At 33.9% G+C, this 27401-nt stretch overlaps 1 protein-coding gene across 1 annotated transcript in view; it reads left to right on the top strand.

The window, feature by feature from the left end:
* Positions 1 to 1023: 1023 nt before the first annotated feature.
* Positions 1024 to 27401, top strand: part of LOC149803038 (Ig-like and fibronectin type-III domain-containing protein 2) — a 61205-nt gene continuing 34827 nt past the window's right edge. Inside the window, exons 1-7 of the mRNA XM_089953879.1 lie at positions 1024 to 1108; positions 3788 to 3879; positions 9660 to 9763; positions 17716 to 17812; positions 22317 to 22433; positions 25202 to 25246; positions 25705 to 25848. Of these exons, the coding sequence (XP_089810005.1) occupies positions 3804 to 3879; positions 9660 to 9763; positions 17716 to 17812; positions 22317 to 22433; positions 25202 to 25246; positions 25705 to 25848 (583 nt within the window). The 5' untranslated portion in view covers positions 1024 to 1108; positions 3788 to 3803. The remainder of the gene's footprint in view (positions 1109 to 3787; positions 3880 to 9659; positions 9764 to 17715; positions 17813 to 22316; positions 22434 to 25201; positions 25247 to 25704; positions 25849 to 27401) is intronic.

Here is a 27401-nt window from a genome sequence, read left to right as displayed (position 1 = left end):
GAGTAAAAATGCAAACAACATAGATTCTGATCTGCCATATCATAATGAACCTGCAGATCAGGGTCTACATATTTTCTTCTACTGATTACTCCTAACAAACTGCACAGACCAAGATCTGCTCGTGCATTATATGGTGGCAGATCTGGCTCTGTGTTGTTTGCTGTTGGACAATAAGTGAGTATATCAGATATTAGATATGTCAGTCTTAATGTTAAGTAGTTGAATACATGTTATTACATTTTGTAAATAAATATTTTTTGCAAATTTTTTTGTTGTTGGTGTATTTATTTAGATTGGTGTATGAGGAAAGGATACAGTTATGTTCACCAAGATAAATAATTTGTTTATAGTGCCCAAAATATTGGTGCCCCACATAAAACCAAATTCACAGCATACAGTTTAATTGGAAGAGTAATAAATTTGGTCTTTTAAAATAATATACTTTTAAATGATCATTTTATTGGGCCTAATTATAAAATTTGTAATTTATAGATAAGTGATATTGACCATTTGAATGGGCTTGTGATTTTTTTAAGAAAATTGTGTATATTATCCATTGCTCCAGGCAGTCTGAATCAACACAGATCCGGTCTAAATGTCTCTATTAAAATACAAGCCATACCTATCTTACAGCTATTTGACTGATAGCCATCTTTACTGCATGACTGGATTTAAATTAGCTAATTAAATGTCACAGCTAACCCCCTTTTGTACCAAAAGATCCAGAAGTTGACTTTCTGATATATGTATGTTTAAGAAGTTACCTTTGAGTAGCAAGAAAAGAAAATGCATTGTCCAGTCTAATTTGATGCCCTCTTTATACTTGGCGGATTTTTAGACATGTCACAATGTAAGATCAGCATTGGTTTTAGGAATGTACAAACTTTAAGACAGTCTCATTAGCACCAAATGGATTATGATATGATCTTTACTCTATTACATGTTTCTTTCCCTTTATATTTTAAAAAACTGTCAGAAAATTGAAATGTTAGTTTTCTTGTGGTATAACAATGTACAGTTAAGGTTGTTTACATCCGTCTTTGGCCTATTTTACATGATTATTAAATGTCAGTAAGTTTGTGATTGTTCTTATCCAGAACAGTTGAAGGTAAGAACTTTGTAAATGCAAGAATATGAGTGTGTTTGTGTGTGTGTGTGTGTGTGTGTGTGTGTGTGTGTGTGTGTGTGTGTGTGAAAGAGAGAGAGAGATTAATATTAGATGGGCTGCTTAGAGACATTATAGAGTCAATGGATACTTTACATACCTGTCAAGAATGACTTCACATATGGAAAGCCAGAATGATGTATCAAGTTCATGTTAAGTCTGTCCCGGTCTACTTAAGAAGTAATTTTGTTGTTGTTAGTGTATTTATTTAGATTGGTGTATGAGGAAAGGATACAGTCATGTTCACCAAGATAAATAATTTAAATAATTTTAAATGCAGAGAAACCAGCAGCACCCAAATCCTCAAATCACTGACAGCAAAATCTTCTAATTCCAGAGTCAAACATTAAATTAGTTACAAACAATTTTCAGTACTCTGGGGTCAATATATATGGAATAATATTCCAAAAGAAGTTAAAGAATCTCCCAAAATGCCAGCTTTTCACCATGGGTATATTAAATAGACTTTATCTAAATCTTAACTATACCACATGGCTTATCCACCTCCTTCAGCTTCATTTTGGTATATAGTATGTCAGTAAGTGTTATGCCAGAGTTTAATTTTGACTAGTAAACATTGATAGTAGTTTCTTCTGTCAATGTATTTATAATTTACATGCATGGTTAACTGGTCTTGGTCTGTAATATCTACACACATGACCAATGTTCGTAAACATGTATACCTGAGATGAGTAACAACAGATTGCACTCTGTACATATTTGTACATATATCTTTAAGGGCCTCAAAATGAGTTACCCTCCTTAAATAATCTTTATTATTATCATTATCATTATTATTATTATTATTATTATTATTATTCATGTACTTGTTTGCTGTATGCTGGACTTTATTTGTAGGAATAATGTGACCCTTGATTTGCGTTATTTACAATCTTACACTTATGCATACAATCAAAGATATTAATTATTCCACTGTCTTAGCCACTTATTATAAAGAGTTTTTATTTAATTAAAGATATATTTGAGTCACAACGTTCTTAAGGATATTACTTATTAGGGTCCATTATTTGTTCCCTTGGCTGTGCGGATTTCTTGATTGGATACTACCAGTAGAAAGTCTGGAAGATTTAAATGGCTGAGAAGACAAGACGCTGACAAAACCTGCTTGGCCTTTATCAGACTCTGTTCAATCCCAAAGTTATTACTACTCTGTTTGGTTTTGGGACATTTTTGGGAATACTGTGTTTGGTTTTGGGACATTATTGGGAATACTGTGTTTGGTTTTGGGACATTATTGGGAATATTGTGTTTGGTTTTGGGACATTATTGGGAATACTGTGTTTGGTTTTGGGACATTATTGGGAATACTGTTTGGTTTTGGGACATTATTGGGAATACTGTGTTTGGTTTTGGGACATTATTGGGAATACTGTGTTTGGTTTTGGGACATTATTGGGAATATTGTGTTTGGTTTTGGGACATTATTGGGAATACTGTGTTTGGTTTTGGGACATTATTGGGAATACTGTTTGGTTTTGGGACATTATTGGGAATACTGTGTTTGGTTTTGGGACATTATTGGGAATACTGTGTTTGGTTTTGGGACATTATTGGGAATATTGTGTTTGGTTTTGGGACATTATTGGGAATACTGTGTTTGGTTTTGGGACATTATTGGGAATACTGTGCAGATTCTTTAGGTCCAGTAATGGCTAGTTTTCCTTGAACTGTTCATCTTGGTCATGGTGCTCTTTGATTTTTATAAACCGACCAAACTGAATGTTGGTGACAGTGACCTATTTTACTTTTACTACCGAATTTTTTTTACAGGTTATTCCCAGTTTAAAACTTTTTATTCTGGCAGATCTCCAATTGAAGGCATGGTATCCAGTTAAAACTTGATCAGTGTGTTCCATGCATTATTCGGAGCTACTCCAGGGGAAAATAGGTCTCAATGAATTAACTTGTTTTTCACAAGTGACTTTCTTGAACAAGGTTAACACTGGTGTAAAAGTCTGTCGTACCAGCAAATTTCCGTATGTAGGTGTTGGATGGTCATTTAACAGGATCAGTGAATTTCTTGCATTGTTCTAACCTCCCCAGGGAAAGTAGGTCGTAATGGCCTATATTAATTACACTAATGACTTGTTTGCAAGTTAACCAAATATAAAAATTTGTCTTGCTGGCAGATGATCTCCATCTGATAGTATGCTGTGTTTTTAAAACTCGGTCAGGGCATTTTTTTATGTAATTTTTCACTATCAGTGCTGAAAGTTGGTCACAGTGACCTACTTTTCTCACTATTGACACCATAGGGATCTTCAGTGCAAATGATTGTTCTCATAACAGATCTCCAGCTGTAGGTGTGATGCTTTGATGGAAATTGATCAGGGTGTTCCTTGTACCACTGTGCCACTCCCTCAAAGGAAACATTTGCCACAGTGAGTTGATTTTCTTGTAATAATTACTTTGTTGTATGTATACATGTATTATCCCTCGTGTCAGACAAAAATGGGCAAGCATGGTTGTCTCTATGACAAATCTTGCTCTATCAATTAGTTGACTTTGAGTAGCCATATGATAATAGGTCAAAATTCATTTTATTTTGACTCTTAGAGCTGTTTTGTATGGCTACTGATACATGCTTTTTTTGCATTTTAGACAAGACAGTTCAAGCATGATCAAGGAATCCTTCTTTGATCATCATTGGGTTGTTACCCAGTTTCTGCTTCTGATGCTGTTATTCAATTGTGGTATGTATTTTTTCAGTTTTATGTTTTATCATTTGCAGTTTGTTGCTGTCTAGTGTCATTTACTACTATTGCTTGGCGATTTAGCTGTAACTGAGCAGCAGATATACCATACTAACATTTATGTGATAACCTCCCCAAGTGATAAAATCTAGAATCCTTTTAATTTGTGTCCAATGTTTATGAAACATCTTGACTTTTTAATGAGCATAATGGTCTTCCTAATTTGTTTTTCTTGAATGTTATAGTTTTTTATGTTGAATGTTCATTTAGTTTTAGTTGCATAACTGTCATTAACAAATACAGTTTGCAGTTCATGTGTTAGTATGGCATCGGACATATAATCTCAGGATCATGAGCTTGATACATGTACCTGTCCAAGCCAGCTCAGGTCATCTGTCTTTGTGTGTCCATGAATAGGGCACTTAACTCCAATTTTCTATGCATAATTATATGTGCTCAAAATGCCAATCAGCAATCAGTTTGTCCATATGTTACATTTATAATTAATTGACATTCATATAAGTAATTGGTTGGAGTGACAGTTGTATTATGCAGTTTACCTCATTTAGTTTTGTTGGTATCAATTTTCTTGGCATTGTGTAAAGTGACATTTTTGTACTTGAATTCATGGATTTTCCTCTGTCAAAGTTTGCATATCTGTAGGCAGTTTTGCTTATGAATTAACTTATAGAAAAACCCAAAACAAAGAATAAAAAAACCAAAATATGTTGATAACAAATGTTGATGTCTTGAATGGTTCAAAAAGTCTTATGACCTTTATGAGCACAAGTCAAGGTCAGTCCTTTACACCATGTTTTGCTTGAGTGCTGAACAGAGCTGAATACCCAGAGACACCAAGATTGGCAGTAATTAAAACATATTATCTGTGTGATCTTTGACTTAAACCACTGTCCATAAAGTTCTGCCATCAGTATGTCCCAGTGATCAAATTGTGGGGTCCAGTTAATCATTCCATATGTGAACCAAACATGGCACCAATTGCCCCTTTTTCAGTGCAGTCAGTAGGCTGTGGCAATCTTTATGTATGTGTGTGTGTGTAATTTGGATTTTTAATGTAGCTTTAACAATTTTTCAGTCATATCACTATGATGTCTGCAGTGTGGCAGTTTAACATGATGTCTAGTACTGAGGCATTATGCCGCAGATATGTAGCATGATGTCCCACCGAATCCCATTATCCTGACACCAGGCCAACCAGTCCTAATACTAACCTCTTAATGCTGAGCACCTAGCAAGGCAGCTGTTAGTGCCATTTTTATAAGTCTTTGGTATGATTTGGCTGGGGTTTGAACCCATGACCTCCCACTTCCAAGGCGGACGCTCTGACCACTAGGCCACCAGAGTGGTCAGCAAGGTTTCATGTGTAGTGGAGGAAAGTGGCTCCCCCATAAAATGTGAGATTGGTTGTATTTATCCATGGCTCTGGGGAAAAGCTTGACAGTTCTTTAAATTTGTAATTTTTTATTAAGTACATAACACATTTTGAGTACCAAAAAAATTTAATGTGATATATATCTTGTGGTTTTATTAAAAAGTCAGTAAATTGCTTTTCAGTGGTTTTGTCCAAAAATCAGTGAATTGCTTCTTAGTATCTGTGTTGAAATTAGTGTATGTATATAGTTTTGAAATTAGTCTACATACATAGTTTTGAAATTAGTGTATATACATAGTGTTGAAATTAGTGTATATACATAGTGTTGAAATTAGTGTATATTCATAGTGTTGAAATTAGTGTACATACATAGTTTTGAAATTAGTGTATATACATAGTGTTGAAATTAGTGTATATACATAGTGTTGAAATTAGTGTACATAGTATTACATAGTTTTGAACTAAGTGTATATTCATAATGTTGAAATTAGCCTATATACAGTGTTGAAATTAATGTATATACTTTACATAGTTTTGAAATTAATGTATATACATAGTGTTGAAATTAGTGTATGTTCATAGTGTTAAAATTAGTGTGCATACATAGCTTTGAACTTAGTGTATATTCATAATGTTGAAACTAGCCTATATACAGTGTTGAAATTAATGTATATACTTTACATAGTTTTGAAATTAATGTATATGCATAGTGTTGAAATTAATGTATATGCATAGAGTTGAAATTAGTGGACATAAATAGTGTTGTATACGTGGTGTTGAAATTAGTGTATGTACATAATGCTGAAATTATTGTATATGCAGTGTTGAGGTTTCGAATTGGATATCTTCCAACCCCTGTACATGACAGAGTGTAAATCAGAAACATTGTCTAGCTACAGTGTACATCCCTTTTAATTTATTACATTCATCTGTTAGCATATACACATGCTGTAATTTACACACTCTTCCGCAACATGTGGTAAAATTGATGTTCTTTCTCTAGAAATACTTTATAAAAATGCTTCATGCAGTGTTTATTAATTTGTCATAGTTACCATTTTATTTCCTTGCTATTTCCAAGACCCACTTTGAAGAAATTATTGAAAGCAGCAAAGCAAATATAAATTCGAACAGAGATTACAAATGAATGCCACACCCTACATATATGATCAGGAACAATGGAACATTATGACATATATGTTTATTCTGTAAGAATGGTATTGTATATTAAATTGACGAAAAAAATAACAGGAGCTGTGCTAAACAGTTATTCTGTAGCTTTGCCCTTAAACTTTGAAAATAACATTATTTGTCAGAGAGTATGACAATTTTTTAAATACAGATAAATGTGTACACTATATTGACTGTTGTTCTTTCAAAGACGTTCATGTAATTAAAATGTGGTTTCAGTGGGGAAAAAGTTGCTTTCTGTGTCGCTGTTCTGGTGAATCTAATGCAGGGATGGGCAAACTATGGCCCTTGGGCCACATGCGGCCTGCCAAGGGCTTTCATGTGGCCTGCCAATGGTTTTCATGCCGCCTAGGAACAAGTCATCATTTGCACTGACTCTGTTTATGTTACTCTGTTTATCAAATAAATGTGCTTCTTTTGAAGTTTAAGTTTAAGTTTTCAAATATTAACAACATATTAACAACTGAAAATTAATTAGATGTTATTTAGAAAAACCTTTTGATTTTGCTATTTCAAATATTAATTATTTTACTTATTGAACTATGCGGCCCGTGACAAGGTGTAAATTTGTGTACGTGGCACTTGCACTGGAAAGTTTGCCCACCTCTGATCTAATGCATCATCAGGCTTTGGCCAAGGAGTGGCATTCTTACTCTGAAGTCAGCTGCTATGCCTGTTACTTTAGCTTTCAGCTTTAAGACAACAAGTCAGTCAATCAGGACACTTCCTACCACCTACTGTCATATGTTGCTCTTTGGTGTTTTAAGATGCACATTAAATGAAAATGTTTTCACCATGTCTTACAACTGTAAAGATATTAGTTTGTTGAAAGAAATGTGGACAGATATTTGGGCATTGATCATTAGACAGGATGCATTTTTTTTTAAAATGTGCTGCAGTTATCTTCATTTTTGGAATTTGTCTACTCACAAAATAATAATCTAAAATTTTTATATGACTCTTTATTTAGAATAAGTAAATAAGTAAAATTATTGCTGCTTAGCAACTCATTTTTTGTTCAAAAAGAATTTATATCGTTAGTTAGTTGCCAAAACCTCCTACACATACATTTCGGAGTAGATAAAAAGACATTACAAATTATGAAACAATGTAATAATAGCATTCAGTGCAGATATATTTTATTGCCTTGATAAACATGATAAGTCATTGTTGAGAGATATAACCTATTCAGCATATGTGTAATATAGCACGAGCTAAACAAGGGAAAAACGAAGTATGAATAAGAAGAAAGTCCACTTATATAAAACTGAAACCAAACAGACACAGAAACCTTGAGGCTATTGTACAATAGATACAGCCATATCTACCACAGATAACAGTTTCACAATTAAGTTTAATCCTTTACTTCTGGACACCCTTTCTGATAATACAAGAACTTATAAATGACATTATCTCAAAGAATGTTCAATAAAATTTTACCAAATTTGGCAAAGAATACCTGTGTAATATTTTACAGATGATATACATCTGTCATCTGGTATGAAATTTAAAAAATAGAGATACTGTTGTTGTAATGAAATGTGTAAAATGGCTTGGTGTCTGCATTGTCAGTTTTGTTGCATCCCAGAGTATATTGAGGGTTGTTACATAGTGTGATGCAGGTGATTTTCTGAGATGTGATGAATGCAACTAGTTTCTTCATCTCACGTCCCGCTTTATTGCACAGGCTACCTCAGTATCATTGATACTTTGATTAAAATTTTGTATCTGCTTCTTATATCCACGATTTTCAGAAAATTTACAGACATACCTTGAGCAATATAACTATTTGAAATATATTTGTAAAGTAAAATTCGTAGTTCAGTGTGCTTGAAATATAACTTCAGCAACAATATTTTTTCAGTGTTGAAAGTGTTGTACTTAAAACAGTGAAACACCAATATATATGCAGGTCACAATATTTTCATATTTCCAAGGATTAATATGAACTATAGAGATTTTTTAAAACAACTTTGGTAAACAAATTTATAATTTGCCAGAATCAGTTGCTTATAGACAGAATTTTTTGTGCAAAAATAACATGCTCGTCTTTGAGTCACATTCAAAATGTCAACAGTGTTATGCCATGTCCTAAAACAAGTTGCTCAGCTACTAGTTGGAGATAACATATCCAGGTGAACATAATCAGTTTAATAATTTGTTTTTTTTCATTATTTTTATATGTAGACAGCACTGAGTTTTATAAAACCTAGTCTTCAATTCCTTAATGAGTGACTGGATTTTTATACTGATCTCATTTGCCTATAAGCCAATGAACCCTCATTTAGATTTTGATTATCTTCCTAAGGTTGTTGACTTTAAAACAAAATCAGGAAACTAGAACAACTGCAATAGTTCACCAATGTAAGTCACATGCAACCGTTTTGCTATGTATTCAGCCACCATCACCACTGCCACCACTCTTACCTCACCCCCGTACTTCCCTCCACACCCCCCAATGCAACCTCTACTACCTTATGGAATTCATCCCTACCTCCAGATAGTGACCATGGAGTCATAGTACAAAAATTCAATACATATATGATACGTCTTCTTACAAATATGAAGTTTGTTCAGAAAAAAATGGAAATGTCATTGTAATTGAGATATTTGAACATTTGACCTTTCACATGTTCCTAGAAACCCCATGGGGAGGAGCAAAGGATGCTATGCCTGCTACAGATGGTTACTAAAAGAGCATCTTAAGTATAAAGTTTAAAGATTTTGATCCCAGTAGATTAGGAGTAGATGTGGTAACAGATGGACAGACGGTCAAATGGAGGATATACTACTAAAGAGCCTGATAGGTAGATAGCGTGCACCTATTTTAAAATGAATACCGCAGTGTTTCACAAACAATAAGGCCATCTCACTTGTTAATAGTTAGCTAGCTCTGCTGGTCATAGACCACTCATCATTTCAAACATTAATAACTTGTCCTGATAGCATAGTTTATGTTGATCATAAATCATGGTCTGTGCTTATGGTGGGATCAACAAACTGAAAGCTTTGGACTAAATGCAGAAAATTAATTAAATTTAATAGTTTTTAAAGTGTCTTGATATATTTTTAGTAGTTTGTTTGTATACCATTTGGTCAAGCTATGTTTATTGAAATGTCAATGTACCCCCCACCTCCGAATTATATACTGTGAGTAATTATATTCTAATTTATGAGGTGTTTCCTTTATTTTCAGCCTTGAGTGAGCCTCAGATGCAAACATCACCCACAACCTTCAACAAAAATATAGGAAATACCGTGATCCTACCTTGTAACATTCAGGATCTTGGAAATGGAATTGTAAGCAAACTTTAGAAAACTATACTGACTCAAAACAAGAAATATATAATTTTGGAAAATGTATTTAAGTTTTTGGTTTAGAATAGATTTGAAAATAAGAGTATTGAGTAAATATGGCCAACAGTAAAACAATAACAACAACAGCAATAATAATAATACTAATAATAGTGAGTAGGAGTATTAGTTAGTATAGATGAGCATGTACATGATGGGAAATAAAATCAAATTTTGTTCTCTGCTTTTTATGAAATCATCAATTATGAAAGTTATGGATCTGTTAGTTTATTTTAGTCATAGAATAGTAAGATCCATTATAAACATTACTGGTGTGGAATTTAACCTTGGAGCAGTGTTATTTTGCTGTTTTTTGCTTTGCTTGTTGATGGATGAACTCAGCACACTGAGGATATATAATGGTGGAAGCATCAAGAAGAAAAACTGGTAAATGAACAGTGGGATGGCTTACAGGTCATGTACCGGTAAATAACATAGTGGCTTTTAATAAACTAGCCGTTGATACCTTAAATCTGCCGCACGTACTCGCTTCCAAGTCAGTTAAAAACATGGCAAACAACATAAGCCTCCTGTACAAAAATTTCTCATGGATTCCATATGTGATACTTTAGGAATCCATATGAAAGAGATATGGACTGAAAAACTTATCGAATCAGACAGTATATTCCATATCAGTTCCATAGGTACTTCACAACAAGTGAAATCCCATATGGATTGAAGTTTGCACCTTTAATCCATATGCACTTTTTCCATATGAATGCAGGCTCGTGTTATAGTATCATGGAAAATGTTGTCTGACAAATTATTAACATAAACTATCAGATTGAAGTAGAAATGTTGGTGGGAGTTAAAGTACTTGTACGTGATAGTGTAGTTGAGGTGGAAGGATGAATATACATGCATACTAGAGCTGGGTATTATGAAAAACGATGTACCGCTGTATTTCTGCATGTACCACAATGCATACCATGGTATACCAAGATTATATCAATGTCCACAATTTAATAGCAATTTAATGCCATGGAGGCAGAGACCTGATTTTGTTTTGGTTTAGTTTCTGTCTGTCAGTAGCTGGAAAAATATATTGTTCTGATCAATTGCAAAATTTCGCCATATTGTGGCCATGATATTATTGAAAAAATATAAATTATCTTGAGATAAAAGAAAAGAAAATATTTCAGCTCAAAAGAAAATCATAGCTACCCTCCCCCATTAAATGGCCAGTACTTTATAGTAGATAAATTTTCTATGTGTATGTTAATTGTTGTACTAGTTGTAATCTAAAAGCTGTAACCAGTGTGCGATTATTAAGTTTACACTATAGCTGATACTGTGACAGATAATGAGCTGACATTGCAAAGCTTGTTGATAAAAAAAGTGTTGTAACTGAAGCCTACAGTACGGTACTCTTTACTAGTTACACTATTGGCAGGGAAACTTTGAGTGGGATGCAGATACCAGGATGAGATAATTATCTAAGAGAGTGCCAATAAACATAAGACACACTTAAAGGATTATTAATTTTTTCCTTTATTTCTATTGCAAAATAAATGGCAATTGAAAGAAACGTACAAAGATTTAAAAAAATGAAATGACTGTTGAGAAAAAGAACATTACATCCACATTATTGTTATATAAATTTTGGACTGATCAGCCAGGTATTTGGGAGCTGATTTGGGTAGGCCAAGTTCATTATTGGCCAAGAATGTTGATGGACCAACTCTGCTATGGGCCAAGTAGTTCTGGAATCCTTGTATAATATGGGACATTTCAGTGTCCTGTCATGGCATTAGATCTATATATGAAAAGTTGACAGCTGCATTTTGATAAGAATGCTAACTTTTACAAATTCTTTGCAGCTTCATGGAGATTTGAATCTTCAAAAACGTTGATGTACAAAGTACAGGTAGTAATAATAGTAAATTTAATATAACATTAGCGTTAGATGTATAAGGTACAGTGAGTAATTCTAGAAAATTAATATACCATTTGGTTTAGATGTACAAAGAACAGTAATAATAGTAAATTAAATATACCTTTAGGCTTTGATGTATAAGGTACAGTGAGTAATAATAAATTTAATGTACCATTAGGCTTATATCTACAAAGTACAGTGAGTAATAATAGAAAATTTAATATATCTTTAGGCTTTGATGTATAAGGTACAGTGAGTAATAATAAATTTAATATACCATTAGGTTAATGTACAAGGTACAGTGAGTAATACTAGCAAATACAATATACTATTAGGTTTTAATTTACAAGATACAGGTAGTAATACTAGTAATGGCAATATAACATTTTGTTTACCTTTACATTAAATGCATCATATGGATATAGCAGTAATATGAAATTAATTGCATTGTACAAACTGAGCAGTAATATGAAATTAAATGCATTGTATGGACAGAGCAATAATATGAAATTAAATGCATTGTACAAACTGAGCAGTAATGTGAAATTAAATGCATTGTACAAACTGAGCAGTAATATGAAATTAATTGCATTGTACAAACTGAGCAGTAATATGAAATTAAATGCATTGTATGGACAGAGCAGTAATATGAAATTTAATGCATTGTAGGGACCGAGCAGTAATATTAAATTAAATGGCATTGAATGGACAGAGCAATAATATGAAATTAATTGCATTGTACAAACTGAGCAGTAATATGAAATTAAATGGTATTGAATGGACAGAGCAGTAATATGAAATTAAATGCATTGTATGGACAGAGCAGTAATATGAAATTTAATGCATTGTATGGACAGAGCAGTAATATGAAATTTAATGCATTGTATGGACAGAGCAGTAATATTAAATTAAATGCATTGTATGGACAAGAGCAATAATATGAAATTAAATGGCATTGTGTGGACAGAGCAGTAATATGAAATTAAATGCATTGTATGGAAGGAGCAATAATATGAAATTAAATGCATTGTATGGAGAGAGCAGTAATATGAATTTAAATGCATTGTATGGATAGAGCAATAATATTAATTTAAATGCATTGTATGGACAGAGCAGTAATGTGAAATTAAATGTATTGTATGGACAGAGCAGTAATATTAAATTAAATGCATTGTATGGACTGAGCAATAATATGAAATTAAATGCATTGTGTGGAGAGAGCAGTACTACTATGAAATTAAATGCATTGTATGGAGAGAGCAGTAATATGAAATTAAATGCATTTTATGGACTGAGCAATGATATGAAATTAAATGCATTGTATGGACAGAGCAGTACCATGAAATTAAATGCATTGTATGGACAGAGCAGTAATATGAAATTAAATGCATTGTATGGACAGAGCAGTAATATTAAATTAAATGCATTTTATGGACTGAGCAATGATATGAAATTAAATGCATTGTATGGACAGAGCAGTACCATGAAATTAAATGCATTGTATGGACAGAGCAGTAATATGAAATTAAATGCATTGTATGGACAGAGCAGTAATATTAAATTAAATGCATTTTATGGACTGAGCAATGATATGAAATTAAATGCATTGTATGGACAGAGCAGTACCATGAAATTAAATGCATTGTATGGATTCTTCTCTTGGCATCCGTCTGTCTACGAGAGACGATGGCATAGCTCCAAAGTACGCTTTTGCTTATCCTTCTTTTTAGCTCTCTTTTCAGCTTGCTTTATTCTTCTCTTTTCCTCTGCGTTTTGAACTCCCTGCCTGACAGCTAGACGCCAGCTGGAACGGTTGTTTGCACAGCTCTCCCAGTCGTTGACATTGATGTTTGCTGTCTTCATATCCTTCTTGCAAACATCTTTGTAGCGCAGATGTGGTCATCCAGTTGGTCGTGCACCTTCTGCTAACTCCCCATATAACAGGTCCTTGGGAATGCGACCTGGGTCCATTCTCTTGACATGGCCGAGCCAGCGAAGGCGCCTCTCGCTGAGTATGGAGAACATGCTGTTCATGTTGGCGCGTTCTAGAACCTCTGTGTTGGGTACTTGTCCTGCCACTGGATGTGCAGAATGCGCCGCAGACATCTCAGGTGGAAGCTGTTGAGTTTCCTCTCGTGTCCTGCATAGGTGGTCCATGTTTCGCTGCTGTAGAGAAGTGAGCTGAGCACGCACGCTTGGTAGACACGCAGTTTGGTCTTCTCTGTGAGGTTGGGGTTGTTCCAGACCCTCTGGTTAAGTCTGGCCATCACTGCTGCTGTCTTGGCAATCCTGCCGCCCACCTCAGAATCAATGGAAATTAAATGCATTGTATGGACAGACCAGTAATATGAAATTAAATGCATTGTATGGATGGAGCAGTACTATGAAATTAAATGCATTGTATGGACAGAGCAGTAATATGAAATTAAATGCATTGTATGGACAGACCAGTAATATGAAATTTAATGCATTGTATGGACAGAGCAGTGCTATGAAATTAAATGCATTGTATGGACAGACCAGTAATATGAAATTAAATGCATTGTATTGACAGAGCAGTAATATGAAATTTAATGCATTGTATGGACAGAGCAGTAATATTAAATTAAATGCATTGTATGGACTGAGCAATGATATGAAATTAAATGCATTGTATGGAGAGACCAGTACTATGAAATTAAATGCATTGTATGGACAGAGCAGTACCATGAAATTAAATGCATTGTATGGACAGAGCAGTAATATGAAGTTTAATGCATTGTATGGACAGCAGTAATATTAAATTAAATGCATTGTATGGACTGAGCAATGATATGAAATTAAATGCATTGTATGGAGAGAGCAGTACTATGAAATTAAATGCATTGTATGGACAGAGCAGTACCATGAAATTAAATGCATTGTATGGACAGAGCAGTAATATGAAATTAAATGCATTGTATGGACAGAGCAGTAATATTAAATGCATTGTATGGACAGAGCAGTATTATGAAATTAAATGCATTGTATGGACAGAGCAGTAATATTAAATTAAATGCATTGTATGGACAGAGCAGTAATATTAAATGCATTGTATGGACAGAGCAGTATTATGAAATTAAATGCATTGTATGGACCAGGCATCAGCAGCCATTGAGAACTGCTATGCCAGGTCTGCTCATGTGTAGAGTGCTGTGTGCCAAGTCGTATTCATTCCTTTACTTTAACTATTGTTTTTTTGTACCTACAGTACAAGATTACAAATCGTACCACATGCCTTTCCAAAGAGTCTAATATGCCTTAATTGGCATGCATTGTATAGGTTGCCAATGCGTAGTACAGATCTCAAAGAGTCTAACATGCCATAATTGCACATCAGAGCACACCTCCCCGCTGCTCTGTACCCTACACTTTCTACCCATTTGATCCATAATCAAACACAAAATTTGTTCTCTGTGCTACGTTTCACTGTTGGACTCTAGTCCAACATACCTATCCGATCTCACCCATGTGTACACACCAGCAAGATACTTACGCTCCTCTTCTGACAATTGTATACTCATTATTCCCGCTATGAAAACAAAGTCATATGGACAGCGTTCTTTTGCATACCATGGCCCAGCAGCGTGGAATGAATTGCCCACTGAACTTAGAAACAAAGACACAGTGATCACATTCAAGAGGGCTCTCAAAACTCACTTATTTTGACTGCAAGAACAAACTTAAAGACCTAATAATGTTTCCTACCTGAAATATTCTCGGCATGTTTTTTTATTTTTTAATGTTTTTCTAATTTCATGGTGTTTGTCTTTGTAATAATATTATTATATGTTTTTTATCTTATAGGTGTTGTCTAATGTTGTAAAGCACTTAGAGCTTCTAAAGATTAGGCGCTATACAAAGTCCTCATTATTATTATTATTATAATTGGCATGAATGTGATAGGTTGCCAACATTAGGTATGGATCTCAAAGACTCTAATATGCCATAATTGGTACGTATGTGATAGGTTGCCATTGATTGGTATAGATCTCAAAGAGTCTAATATGCCATAATTGGCATACATGTGATAGGTTGCCAACGTGTGGTATAGATCTTCCATGTAATGTTCATGATCATAAAGATATGATATTAAAATAAGTGTCTAGAAGCTAGATTTCACTGTTGTATGTGTGAGAAAATAATAAGTGTTGATAAGTGATATATATATATATATATATATATATATATATATATATATATATATATATATAAGTGTATACAAGTTCTAACAATATATACAATGGATGAGATATAAAGTGTATATCTGTTGCAATGTTAAGTTTCTCAGTAATCTGTTATTCTGTGTATTGTGAAGCTTTCATTAAACATACACGTGGGAAAACCATGTACTTGAATGGTTTTGACTTTTAATGTGAAGAATATAAAAATAGATTATGGACATACATGTATAATTTCACTCAATTAGTAGCCATTGCCTTGTTTAGCTGTTTAGTAACCATTGCCTTGTTTTGGTGTTTAGTAACCATTGCCTTGTTTAGCTGTTTAGTAACCATTGCCTTGTTTAGCTGTTCAAAAAGATATTCATTTCAGTAATAATTAATTTGATGAAGCTTTTGTTCTTATGTGACTTAGTAACAATGAAAATGATTCCATGCTGTCCACGATTCTGATAATCCTAACAATGGATTGGATTTGTGGTGCCAGATTCTAAATTGCATCCATGACAGATGTCTTGTTCATGTGACCCAAATGAGGGTCAAAAGGTATAATCAGTGAAAACACTTTAATGAAATAATTTGGTAAGATGGAAAAAAAATGTGATTATTGTGATCAGCTGAGAAAAATATAAGGTTTAGAGAAAAAACTATATGTCTTATTAATCAAGAAGAAATTTTGTAAACTTGATACAAAACTGAAGAAACACGGGTAAGATAATAGAAGTAAAGAGATGAAGTGAATTCCAAGGCTAGTACTGATGCAGTTATCTACTGCTGGTACCTTGTTTACTGCCCTTGATAATGTTCAATTGTTGTTGTTGTTATTGTAGGGTTTAATGCCATTTTTCAGCACACAATAGGCTATACATGGCAGCCAGTATTAATGGTGGAGGAAGAACCTGGGAAAATCCTGGAAAGAACCACCGACCCACAAGAAGCTACTGGCAAGCTTTCTCACATACCCACATTGGCCAAATCAGAGACTTGAACCCACGCAGACAGAGGCAATGATCTGTAACGGAGAGCGCTTTAGATCACTTGGCCACTCGGGGCCCCTGATGATGTTTGAATGATCAATTACTATCAATTACAACCAGTATAATTTCCTCTTCAGAGGATGAATTCAGTAATTCTTAGATGGAAGCACATGGACAGTACAAATCAGTAATTTCTGATTAAAGCCATATGTACTTGCTGATAACGTGGATCCAACTACAAGCAGTTTAAAGGTCTATGTTTGTTGTATTGATTAAAACTTCATAGACCAAGATCTGCCAGGATAGTATGCTACAGCAGATTTGGATCTGTGTTGTTTTGTTGTATTGATTAAAACTTCTTAGACCAAGATTGCCAGGACAGTATGTTATAGCAGATTGGTATCTGTGTTGTTTCTTGTATTGATTAAAACTTTATAGACCAAGATCTGCCAGGACAGTATGCTACAGCAGATTTGGATCTGTGTTGTTTGTTGTATTGATTAAAACTTCATAGACCAAGATTGCCAGGACAGTATGCTACAGCAGATTTTGGATCTGTGTTGTTTGTTGTATTGATTAAAACTTCATAGACCAAGATCTGCCAGGACAGTATGCTACAGCAGATTTGGATCTGTGTTGTTTGCAATTGGATCTGACTTGTACAAAAGAATATAGAAAAAAATAATGGAGGAGGAAGTATATAATGACATAATCATTTGGCTTTGTTAACATAATCCTAAGATATTGTTATCAATAACCCCAGTAATGAATTAATATCAGTCACATTTTACAGCTGACTTTTGCTCAGTTGATTTATCTTGGATTGTTTTTTGCCCAAATTTGCAGGTGACCTGGGTATTTGTAGAGCACAATGCCACATTGACAATAGGAAACACCATACGGTCTCTGGATGAAACAAAATACAGCATTATCAGACCACAGGGTATGTTCAGTATTTTTTTCCTAATCTTGTTGTGTGCAATATATACCATTATGTCCATTTCCATGTTTGGTTATGTGCACAGTTTTAATGGCAGCTTTTATAAGTTTTGATGTATTTTATTTGACCATTGCACAGGATTTCTAATTTTTTTTATAGATGATTCATTGCTTCTTTGTGGCTATCACGGTTCAAAGTATAAGGTTATCACTCTTATTATTACCACTAGGTTATTATTACCGCTAGGTGTCACACAAGTAAGTTTGGATGTGATCCAGATATTAATATTGACATGTATTTATTGTTATGCCAAACTTAATCTCTTTTCGAAAAATGAGGGTAAACTTTGGATACATTGATACTTGTGGCATGGCTGTTACCATTTCTGCATATGTTTTTAAAATGTCTGCATGATCTCTATTCATGATATTTTGGGAGACTGAAGTTTTGGAGAGTATCTTTTAGGTTGATGAGAAAGTGTGGGGTTATTATGATACATTCCATCTGACTGACCGTTCATATGTTTGTCTTTAAATCTGTCCCCTTCTGGTTAGTGTCTGGATATTTAAATCAACATTATGAATTGCTTGGCTTATCATAAATTTTATATCTAGTTACATTTAGTTACATTTAAAAAAAGTAATTCTCAATACAATATGAAATAAACATGTCTTTGATAAAATTTTAGTCAGTGAAAATGTCACTTATGACTATTTGTTGCAAAACTTAAGAAATAAATAGCAATGAAATCAGTTTTGTCAAGTGAAATTTGTGTTTTAGTTGTGTTTTTTAATTTGGTTTCAGTGTATTCATCATGTCTGGTATATGAGTGTAATCATCATATCTGTTATATGAGTGTAATCATTGTATCTGTTACATGAGTGTAATCATCATATCTGTTATATGAGTGTAATCATTGTATCTGTTATATGAGTGTAATCATTGTATCTGTTTTGTGAGTGTAACCATCATATCTGTTATGTGAGTGTAATCATATCTGTTATATGAGTGTAATCATTATATCTGTTATATGAGTGTAATCATCATATCTGTTATATGAGTGTAATCATTGTATCTGTTATACGAGTGTAATCATTATATCATCATGTCTGTTATATGAGTGTAATCATCATATCTGTTATATGAGTGTAATCATCATATCTGTTATACGAGTGTAATCATCATATCTGTGATATGCTTTCATATATTCAAACGTGAAAAATGTCAGTCTACTGTTATAGCTATGTCCACAGGCATTGCTGTGTTTTGATCTCCCATTTGTTGTATTGTTACACTCAATTAAAAGCAGACCTGCTTTGCATTATCATGTTAATTATGTCTTTTGTATCAAATTAAATAAAGTGAATGGAGTAAATGAAATAAAACAAGTTGAAAGGCATGCATATCGTATCTGCATAAGAACTAGCAGTCACAGTAGTGTGTCATGTCTGCTCATTTCAATTGACCACTTGAATACTGTTATAAATATTACTGTGTAAGTAACAGTTAAAATACTACCTTAAATTATCCTGGTCATTCACTGATGCAATCAAAGATAGTAAGGCAACCAAGCTTGTGAATTTAAAGCTTTTTTGATGACTACAGTTCATTAAGGAGAAGCGAGTTCCAAAATTTGTAGAGAACTTAAAATTCCTGAATTGGTGTTCAGAGTATTTGCTCAAGGATGAGCAGAAGTTTCACTATTGCTTGCAATGAAATCATGGCATCAGTATTTCACTAATAAAAGCAATTTTAACAAATCAAGTTGATGGATTTTGAACGAAACGAATGTCTCTGCTTTTTTAACAACAGGAATCTTGTTTTGCTGTGCAAAAGCAGCGACATAATACACAATGTTTTACAAGTACACAGTGAGGCACACATGTACTTTATGTGATGAAACTTCTTGGAGTTGTTTTTCATGATCTTTCAGAGGTTGATTACCTTGAAAATAAGGTAATTTATACAGAAAAGCAAACAATTTCATTAGAAAATGCATTTATTGACAGCTATTCCCAACATGATCATAAAATGAGTGTTCTGCCATTTAAAACCTCAGCTACCTCCCCTTCTTGGTCTACTTGATGTCTAGCTGGGATGGCATCCTCTTCTTCATTTTCCAGAGGTCTCTCATTAACTGACACCCTTGCTTATAGCGTGGTCGATGTTTTTGGACTCCATTGCGCAAATTATCGAGAGATAGGTGTAGCATCAAGTTTAATTAATGTAAATTAAGTATAATTTTTGTATTCATATGTCATATGTAGGGCATAGTTGAAAAAAACATTTTGTGTTAGTTGCAAGACAATTCAGGAATTAATCAGAAAATGCCCCATTTGGAAATCACAGTTCATACAGTTTTATACCTGTTTGCAAATGGGGAGTGATACAGGCTGAGTGGTGCCCCTTTTCATGGTCTGTATAGATGCCAGTTCATACAGTTGGGGATGCACTTTTTGCCCTGTTTCACAATGGTGAGTGGCAAATGGTCGCTGGAGGAGATATCCACTCACATCAGATTTCTGAAAATGAAGGCTGCAGTAAGTGCATGTCATTTCTGGAAGGACACATATCCCATAAGACCAAATGTCCATGTAAACTCATTGTCAAGACAATCGCTACAGTGGCCTAGTGGTTAGAGCATCCACCTTGGATGCAGGAGATCATGGGTTCAAACCCTGACTGAGTCATACCAAAGACTTATAAAAATGTTACTAACAGCTGCCTTCCTAGATGCTCAACATTAAGAGGTTAGTTTTAGGATAGGTCAGCCTGGTGTCAGGATAATGTGACTCATGGGACATGATGCTACATGTCTGTGGAATGATGCTTCAGTGCTAGAAAATACTGGTGAGGCCCAGCCTGTTAAAACAAATGCAGTTGCAAGTGTTTGAACTCCATCCCATACAGGTTTCTTCCTCTTGCCTGGCTCTTGTCAGGAGGCCTTGCGTAGAAAGAAATTTGAACCATCAGTTGTGAGGTGAATTGAGCCTGATGAGGGAAGTGGCTTGTTTTCAATGACTGGTGCAGGGACAACAATATTATCCCTTTGAATTCCTGAATCTTGCAACTGGTCAACATAATTTCTGTTTTTGAGAAAAAAGGCTTGCATCTGTTACTATCAAGGGCTACCACACCATGATATTTTTGGAAATATTCTGACATCATGGTAGATGGGATATATCTTATAAAACATGTTTTCTTATAGCCCAAGGTTGGGCATGCAGGATGAGCAAGTTGCATGCTATTTTGATGGACTCAGATTTTCTCAAGTTCAGATTGGTCCTAATGATGCAACCTGGCTGCATAGCTAAATGTTGATTACCATCAGCGGGCAACCAGATGCAATACTTGATACATCAAGAGAGGCAGTGATACTTGGTTTATGCTTTTAAGTATTACTTTAAGCACAAACAAAAACCCCAGAAAAAAGTTGTGAATCCAACAGAATCTCTTTCATCTGGTAAGGGCCAGAAAAGAGGATACAACCCCTCAAACCTTAGAGCATCTTGGTTGAAGTTTGTGATGTGCTGAGCATACTCTTGGGTCTCTAAAGAACAGATCCTCCTTGTAAAATATTTCAGCTCATAAGGTTCAAATGATCTCCATGACCCTCACCTTTATATGCAATCATTCAAACACAGTGTTTATTGAAGCCATTGATAACCTTCTCAAGTCTTTATCTCCAAGATCTAGATGTGGAGGGTCTGTCTTCTGTAGCCCAGAGAGCCACAAGACCAACTTAAGGTCAACACAATATTCCTCACTCAGGTGTGGTTTTACCATTTTTTCTTGTTCAGAATTTTTTTTTCGTTGCTTTTTACTTGTTTATTGACATCCATTTTAAATCACAGTCAGTTGTGCTGCCTTCATGTTAGATGAGTACTTTATCCTTTATATATGATTCCAGCTTTATTTCCCTTGGAAGACTCCCATTGTTGAGGTTGGATGTCCATGCATTTTTCCTCCTATTTCTTATTCTCTTAACTTAATATGATAAGGGAATGTATTCAACTTGGAAAGTTAATTTTTTTAGAAAATTTTGTTTCTTTGAGAATATATACCTGATCACATTGCTATAAAATCCTGTCAAACCACCCTGCAAATACATACATCCTCATTGATGTATCAATCAATTTAAATTGGTAAACATCAATTTAATGCGTAGCTACCTGTGGTGGTAAGGACTGAATTCATGTGGTAGTCAAGTTTATTCTTAGATATTAATCTGATTGGGTAAGTACTCATCATACTCACAAGTGTATTCATTTTAAGTTTTTAATCACCTTTCAAAAAGTAGGTCAGAATAACCTACTTTTCTTGTTATAGTGACTCTTCTTTTTAAAAAAATTAAAGACACTATTTTTATACACAGCTTATGTTATCCTCTTGACATATTTAGCACTTGTGTATTTATAACCTGAAGGTTGCTGATACATTGATTTTTTTATGGAAGTGATTAATAGTAATATAACAGACTTTTGTAATGTCCTCTTGACTTTTGCAGATTCTACTGACCACTGGGACTTGCAAGTATCCCAGATCCAGTTGTATGATCAAGGTCATTACAAATGTATGGTCACAGGGACATCAGTCAGTGTGACCCATTTTCTGTCAGTAATAGGTGAGTGTATACAATAAACTATATAACATTTTAACCTACATAATGAGGAATATAGCTTAGTTACTTCCCTTGAATATAATAGATGGCAGCACAAGAAACCTGGTCCAACAAATAAAGGAAAATAATAGGATACTGTTAAATTACAGTTTTCTTTATTGATACATTTTTGTTGTTCTTGCAACAATGCTTTCTGTGGGTATATTTTATTGGGACTACAATTATTTTATAAGTTAATTTAGAATTTTCCTTCAAATACGTTCCCCGATCACATTAACATTAGGGATATAAGCCTGCTACCTCTCAAATCCAGTGAAGCTTAGAATTCTTACAAAAAAGATGGATTTGAACTGAGCCAGAGAATAAACTTTTTCTTTTTATTTAAATTAAAAAAAAAGAAGCAAAATGCATATTGGGATGCCTTTTTAGTTTTGACACTTCATCATAATAGGATAGCATCCAGATAGGGTGTGGGATAATACTATACTATTTATATTATCGTTATTTGTGTTGGTTGTGTTTTGAAAATTGCTGGTGATAAACAATATACTGTAACCGAAATAAATGAATAAATTCTGAAGCAATCCTCAAGTTCAACAGTTATGGAACAGCAGTATTTGGTCAGATTAGGATCAGAAAGTATTCTTTTCCTAAATTTTACAGAAGTTGAATATTACAGGGCAAAAAAAATCATAAAAACATCTTGACCTTTAGCTTTGGTATTTTTTTTACAAACTTTTTTGTGAATAACTTCAAATACATGCATTTAAATTTCATTAATTGAAATAATTTGTCCTTTTTCGAAAATTAACCAAATTACTGACAATACATAAGTACTGCATGTTTCAAAGTTATTGAGATGAAATAAAGAATTATACAGAATATCATAATGCTGTTAGGTAAAATTCAGATTTAGTGCAGGTGAAAAGAAGTAAATAAAATAAATGAAATTTCATTATTGCTGAAAGTACATCATAGCTTTAATTTGAAATTGGCTTACTGGCAGATTGAAGTAAATGTTATTTGCTTATTTAGTGGTAAGATTACTGATAATCCAAATAATAAGGATTGGCCCTTCCTGTGGCATTGTTTAAGTGGGAATTAATTAAGCAATGAAGGTAATTGTTTTTTTTTGGGTGAGGTGACGGGAATGGATAGAAACTATTTTAAGACAGGTATCTGCTAATCATGGTAGGAAAAATGTTCTACTTGGATGGTAATTGGTACTCACAATATGTCATAAAAAGTTGATTTTTGTTGAATCCATGTTGGTGTTGTCAACAGTTTGTTAATGACATGGTATCAAGAGAGTTTGATTTCTGTTCTTCTTGGTCATCATTTACAGGAATCATTGTCCTTGATTGCCTGTCCTTCAAACATTTGTTTCAAAAACTTGACTTTAGCAAGGTTTTCTGGATTTCAGTATGCAGCTCAGTATTGATGAAACCTTGAATGAATTTAATTTTTGGTTTTTCATGATGGTTTTCTACAGGAGTTATGCCCCCTGATTGCTTAAATACTTGACTAAGGTTTCCATAACATAACTTACTTTTACAATGGATTGTTGGATTTAAACCAGATATGGTATGGAACTTTATATTGATCAGACTTTGAATACGTTTCAGTTATTAGAATTGAGAGGAGTTATGGTTCCTGAATGCTCATTCTCCTAATTTGGTTTTACACTATAAGTTCCTCAGTTTAAGGCCCTGCCAAGCAAATTGTCATGATTGGTTACGTTGTTGTAAACCTGTCACAAATCACTCTAGTGTTTGATCAGATTCTTAGCAAATATGAAAAAGTTTTACATGCCAAGAAAAATTTCAGTATGTCCTGGACAGACAGTGCCGGTACTTAAATGAAGAACCTTATTACTGCTCTAAGGCAAAAGAAATTTTGAAATAGTTTGTTTCTACAATGTTAAATTTCAGTGTTGCATCTAGAGTGTGAGTCTTTTGCATTCAGTGTTCCCAAAATCTTGACCCCTGTTCACCCTCTGAGAGCACTTTTTCACCAGGAAAACTACTACTTTTCTCATTGCACATCCATCGTCATCTATGTTGGTATTAACAAAAGACCATCAGTGCTAAAGGTGATAAAAACTGTAAGATGGCCTTTAATATCCATTTTAAAACAGCATATTTGGCAGCAAAAACATTCAAGATTTGTGATAGTCGGTTGTTTGCAATATAAAGTCTTAGCAGCTAGTATTATCATCGTATCTTCAAGGCTGAAGACACATGTATGTCACTAAAGATTAATTTATTTTGAGGTTGTATTAAGGAGAAAATGGACAGAATTATGTTAATACACAATTTATCATTTAATCAATGAATTGTTAATTCAGAAACAGTTGGGATTGTTATAATAAATGCTGCAAAATAATGAGTGAGCATGAAGTTAAATAAGAGCAAGAACTATAATGGAGAATTCCATGGTGCAGCTCATTGTTGGTGAACTAGACATTCAGACTTGTTAATGGTTTCATGAGTTACTTGAGTGCTTTGTAAAATATTTATTGCAATAATGTAAATTTCTAAGTATAGTGCAGATGACAAAGTTTAGATGGCAAAACTGTCCAGGCAATAAGATCATCACATTTCCTTTAGCACTAATAGTTCATTACAATGCTACTATTCTTCATTGCCCATTAAAATGCTGTGTGGCTCCACCCCCCACCCCCCACCAAGATTTTGAGGATGGGAGACACAGTGTCCCCTGCTCTTGTGATTCTTGGTGCAACACTGTAAAGTTTTAAATTTTTCATTCAGGTTCACCTTCTGTTCCAATACAGATGCCTATATTAAACAAGCAAGGTAAGTAGCTTTTTAACTAACAGATTCTTTTGTTGTTCATGGACATATGTTGCCATAGTGGCAGTTTGTTAGGGTTTACAGAAGTGATGTATTGTGTTTTCACTTTTGATGATTTAGTGTTTATTACCTATATTTTGTCATAGTTATAATATATCTGTTGTGATAAAACAGTCTGACCTTGCATGTAATAAAGGTTTCTTTCTCTAAAACAAAAATCCATTATGAAAGATTAACCGAAAGTCTTGCAAGATATTACTGTGTCTGTTAAAAAAATGCATGTAAATAAATTCATTTGTAGATATTACGTCAGGCCATCTAAATATGCAGATACAAAGTATATTCTTGTGCTTTAAAGTTGGAAAAGTTTGAACGTGCAAATGAAGCATCTCTGTGATGGCAGTATGATGATGTGATTTACAGGTGAAACTGTGTTCCACGGAACATTTATTTATTTTCAGATTGCTGTATGATAAAAAATGTGAGCAGTGACTGCCTCCCAGCATGTACTGACACTGACCTAAGTAGATATATTCCCTTGATGCATGCATTCTCCCCGAGATGCTCAACAGAGGATTTATACCATATTATAGAGTGTGGTACAGGTAATGAACATATGGGAAAGTGTTGTCTGATAGACTGAACAAATTCTAGGTCTCTGTTTAGGTTCCATAATTGTTTCAATTTCGAAAATATGTGCATAATGTGATAAAACTATTACTGTGGTACTTAATTTTATAAGAGTTTACAACTTTGTAATATGGAGTTCAGCATTTATGGTCATCCAGTTGCCCATGGCTAGTAAAAATGTTGGGGACTAGTGGTGTTTTGCTTGTAGCCACAAAACAAAACAAAAATTCAATCTGTTCTATCTAGTCATGGCAGGAAGCTGTAAAAGTAACTAAATTCATAATAAAGTTCTGACTCACATTGCAGGATGTAACCACTATGGGTCATCAAGATGTCAGGGCTAGATTATGTGAGATCTGATTGGTTATTGTAAATGGCTGACCTCAGAAGATACCATGTTTTTTACATGTTGTAATTGGTCACGGGAATCTGACATTCTGTTGTTAAAATGGGTCTAGAATTAAAATTTACTCTGGTAAATGCCTGGTTAATTTGTATTTTTAGTTGGGTTTTTTAAAAAGATAGAACATCAGGTTTCTACATCACAATGGAGATGTATCTGACTGAAATTTACCAGAGATTTCAAACTTTTTGGTGAATACTAAAATCTTCCAGTAATATTTGAACCTAATATAATGGGCTGGATAGCAATAACTTGGGACTAGTAATTTTTAACCTACATATAATGGGCTGGATAGCAATAACTTGGGACTAGTAATTTTTAACCTACATATAATGGGCTGGATAGCGATAACTTGCGACTAGTAATTTTATAACCTACATATAATGGGCTGGATAGCGATAACTTGGGGCTAGTAATTTTTAACCTACATATAATGGGCTGGATAGCAATAACTTGGGACTAGTAATTTTTAACCTACATATAATGGGCTGGATAGCGATAACTTGGGACTAGTAATATTTAACATACATATAATGGGCAGGATAGTGATAACTGGAAAGTATGTGGATAATGTTATTTTATTGCAGACAATAGCCAACAGATGACATTTGTTGAGTCATCTGTCATACACAATGTAGCACAATGCTATGGTTTAAAAAAAATGTTTCTGAACTAAATTTATAAGTCAATTGATTTATGTATCATTTTAAAGAGAAAAAGTACCTAGTGCCTACTGAATCAGCCGTCATAGTCATTACACACCTTAGCACCAAAGAATCCCATTGTTGAATAAGTTTATCACAGAATTATCAGGAACAGTTTTGATCATTGCCACATATAATATGTTTACATCCCACTCCACTCCACCACAGGACCTTCATCTTACCTCAGGAACGGTTTTGATCATTGCCACATATATGTTTATATTCCACTCCACTCCACTCCACCACAGCACCTTCATCTTACCTCAGCTTACTCCATAAAAATAAATATAACCCCAGATAATGTTTTTCATTTAAGTTTTGAAATCATCCTTTGGTTATATCCATATGCTTAAAATCAGCCCGGATCCTTATTACTATCAGAAATAATAATAATAATAATGATAACTTTGTATAGTGCCTA

The sequence above is a fragment of the Sinohyriopsis cumingii genome, chromosome 3 (assembly GCF_028554795.1).
Source record: "Sinohyriopsis cumingii isolate HCF-2022 chromosome 3, ASM2855479v2, whole genome shotgun sequence".
Taxonomy (NCBI): Eukaryota; Metazoa; Mollusca; class Bivalvia; order Unionida; family Unionidae; genus Sinohyriopsis; species Sinohyriopsis cumingii.
This window is presented reverse-complemented; position numbering and strand designations above follow the sequence as displayed.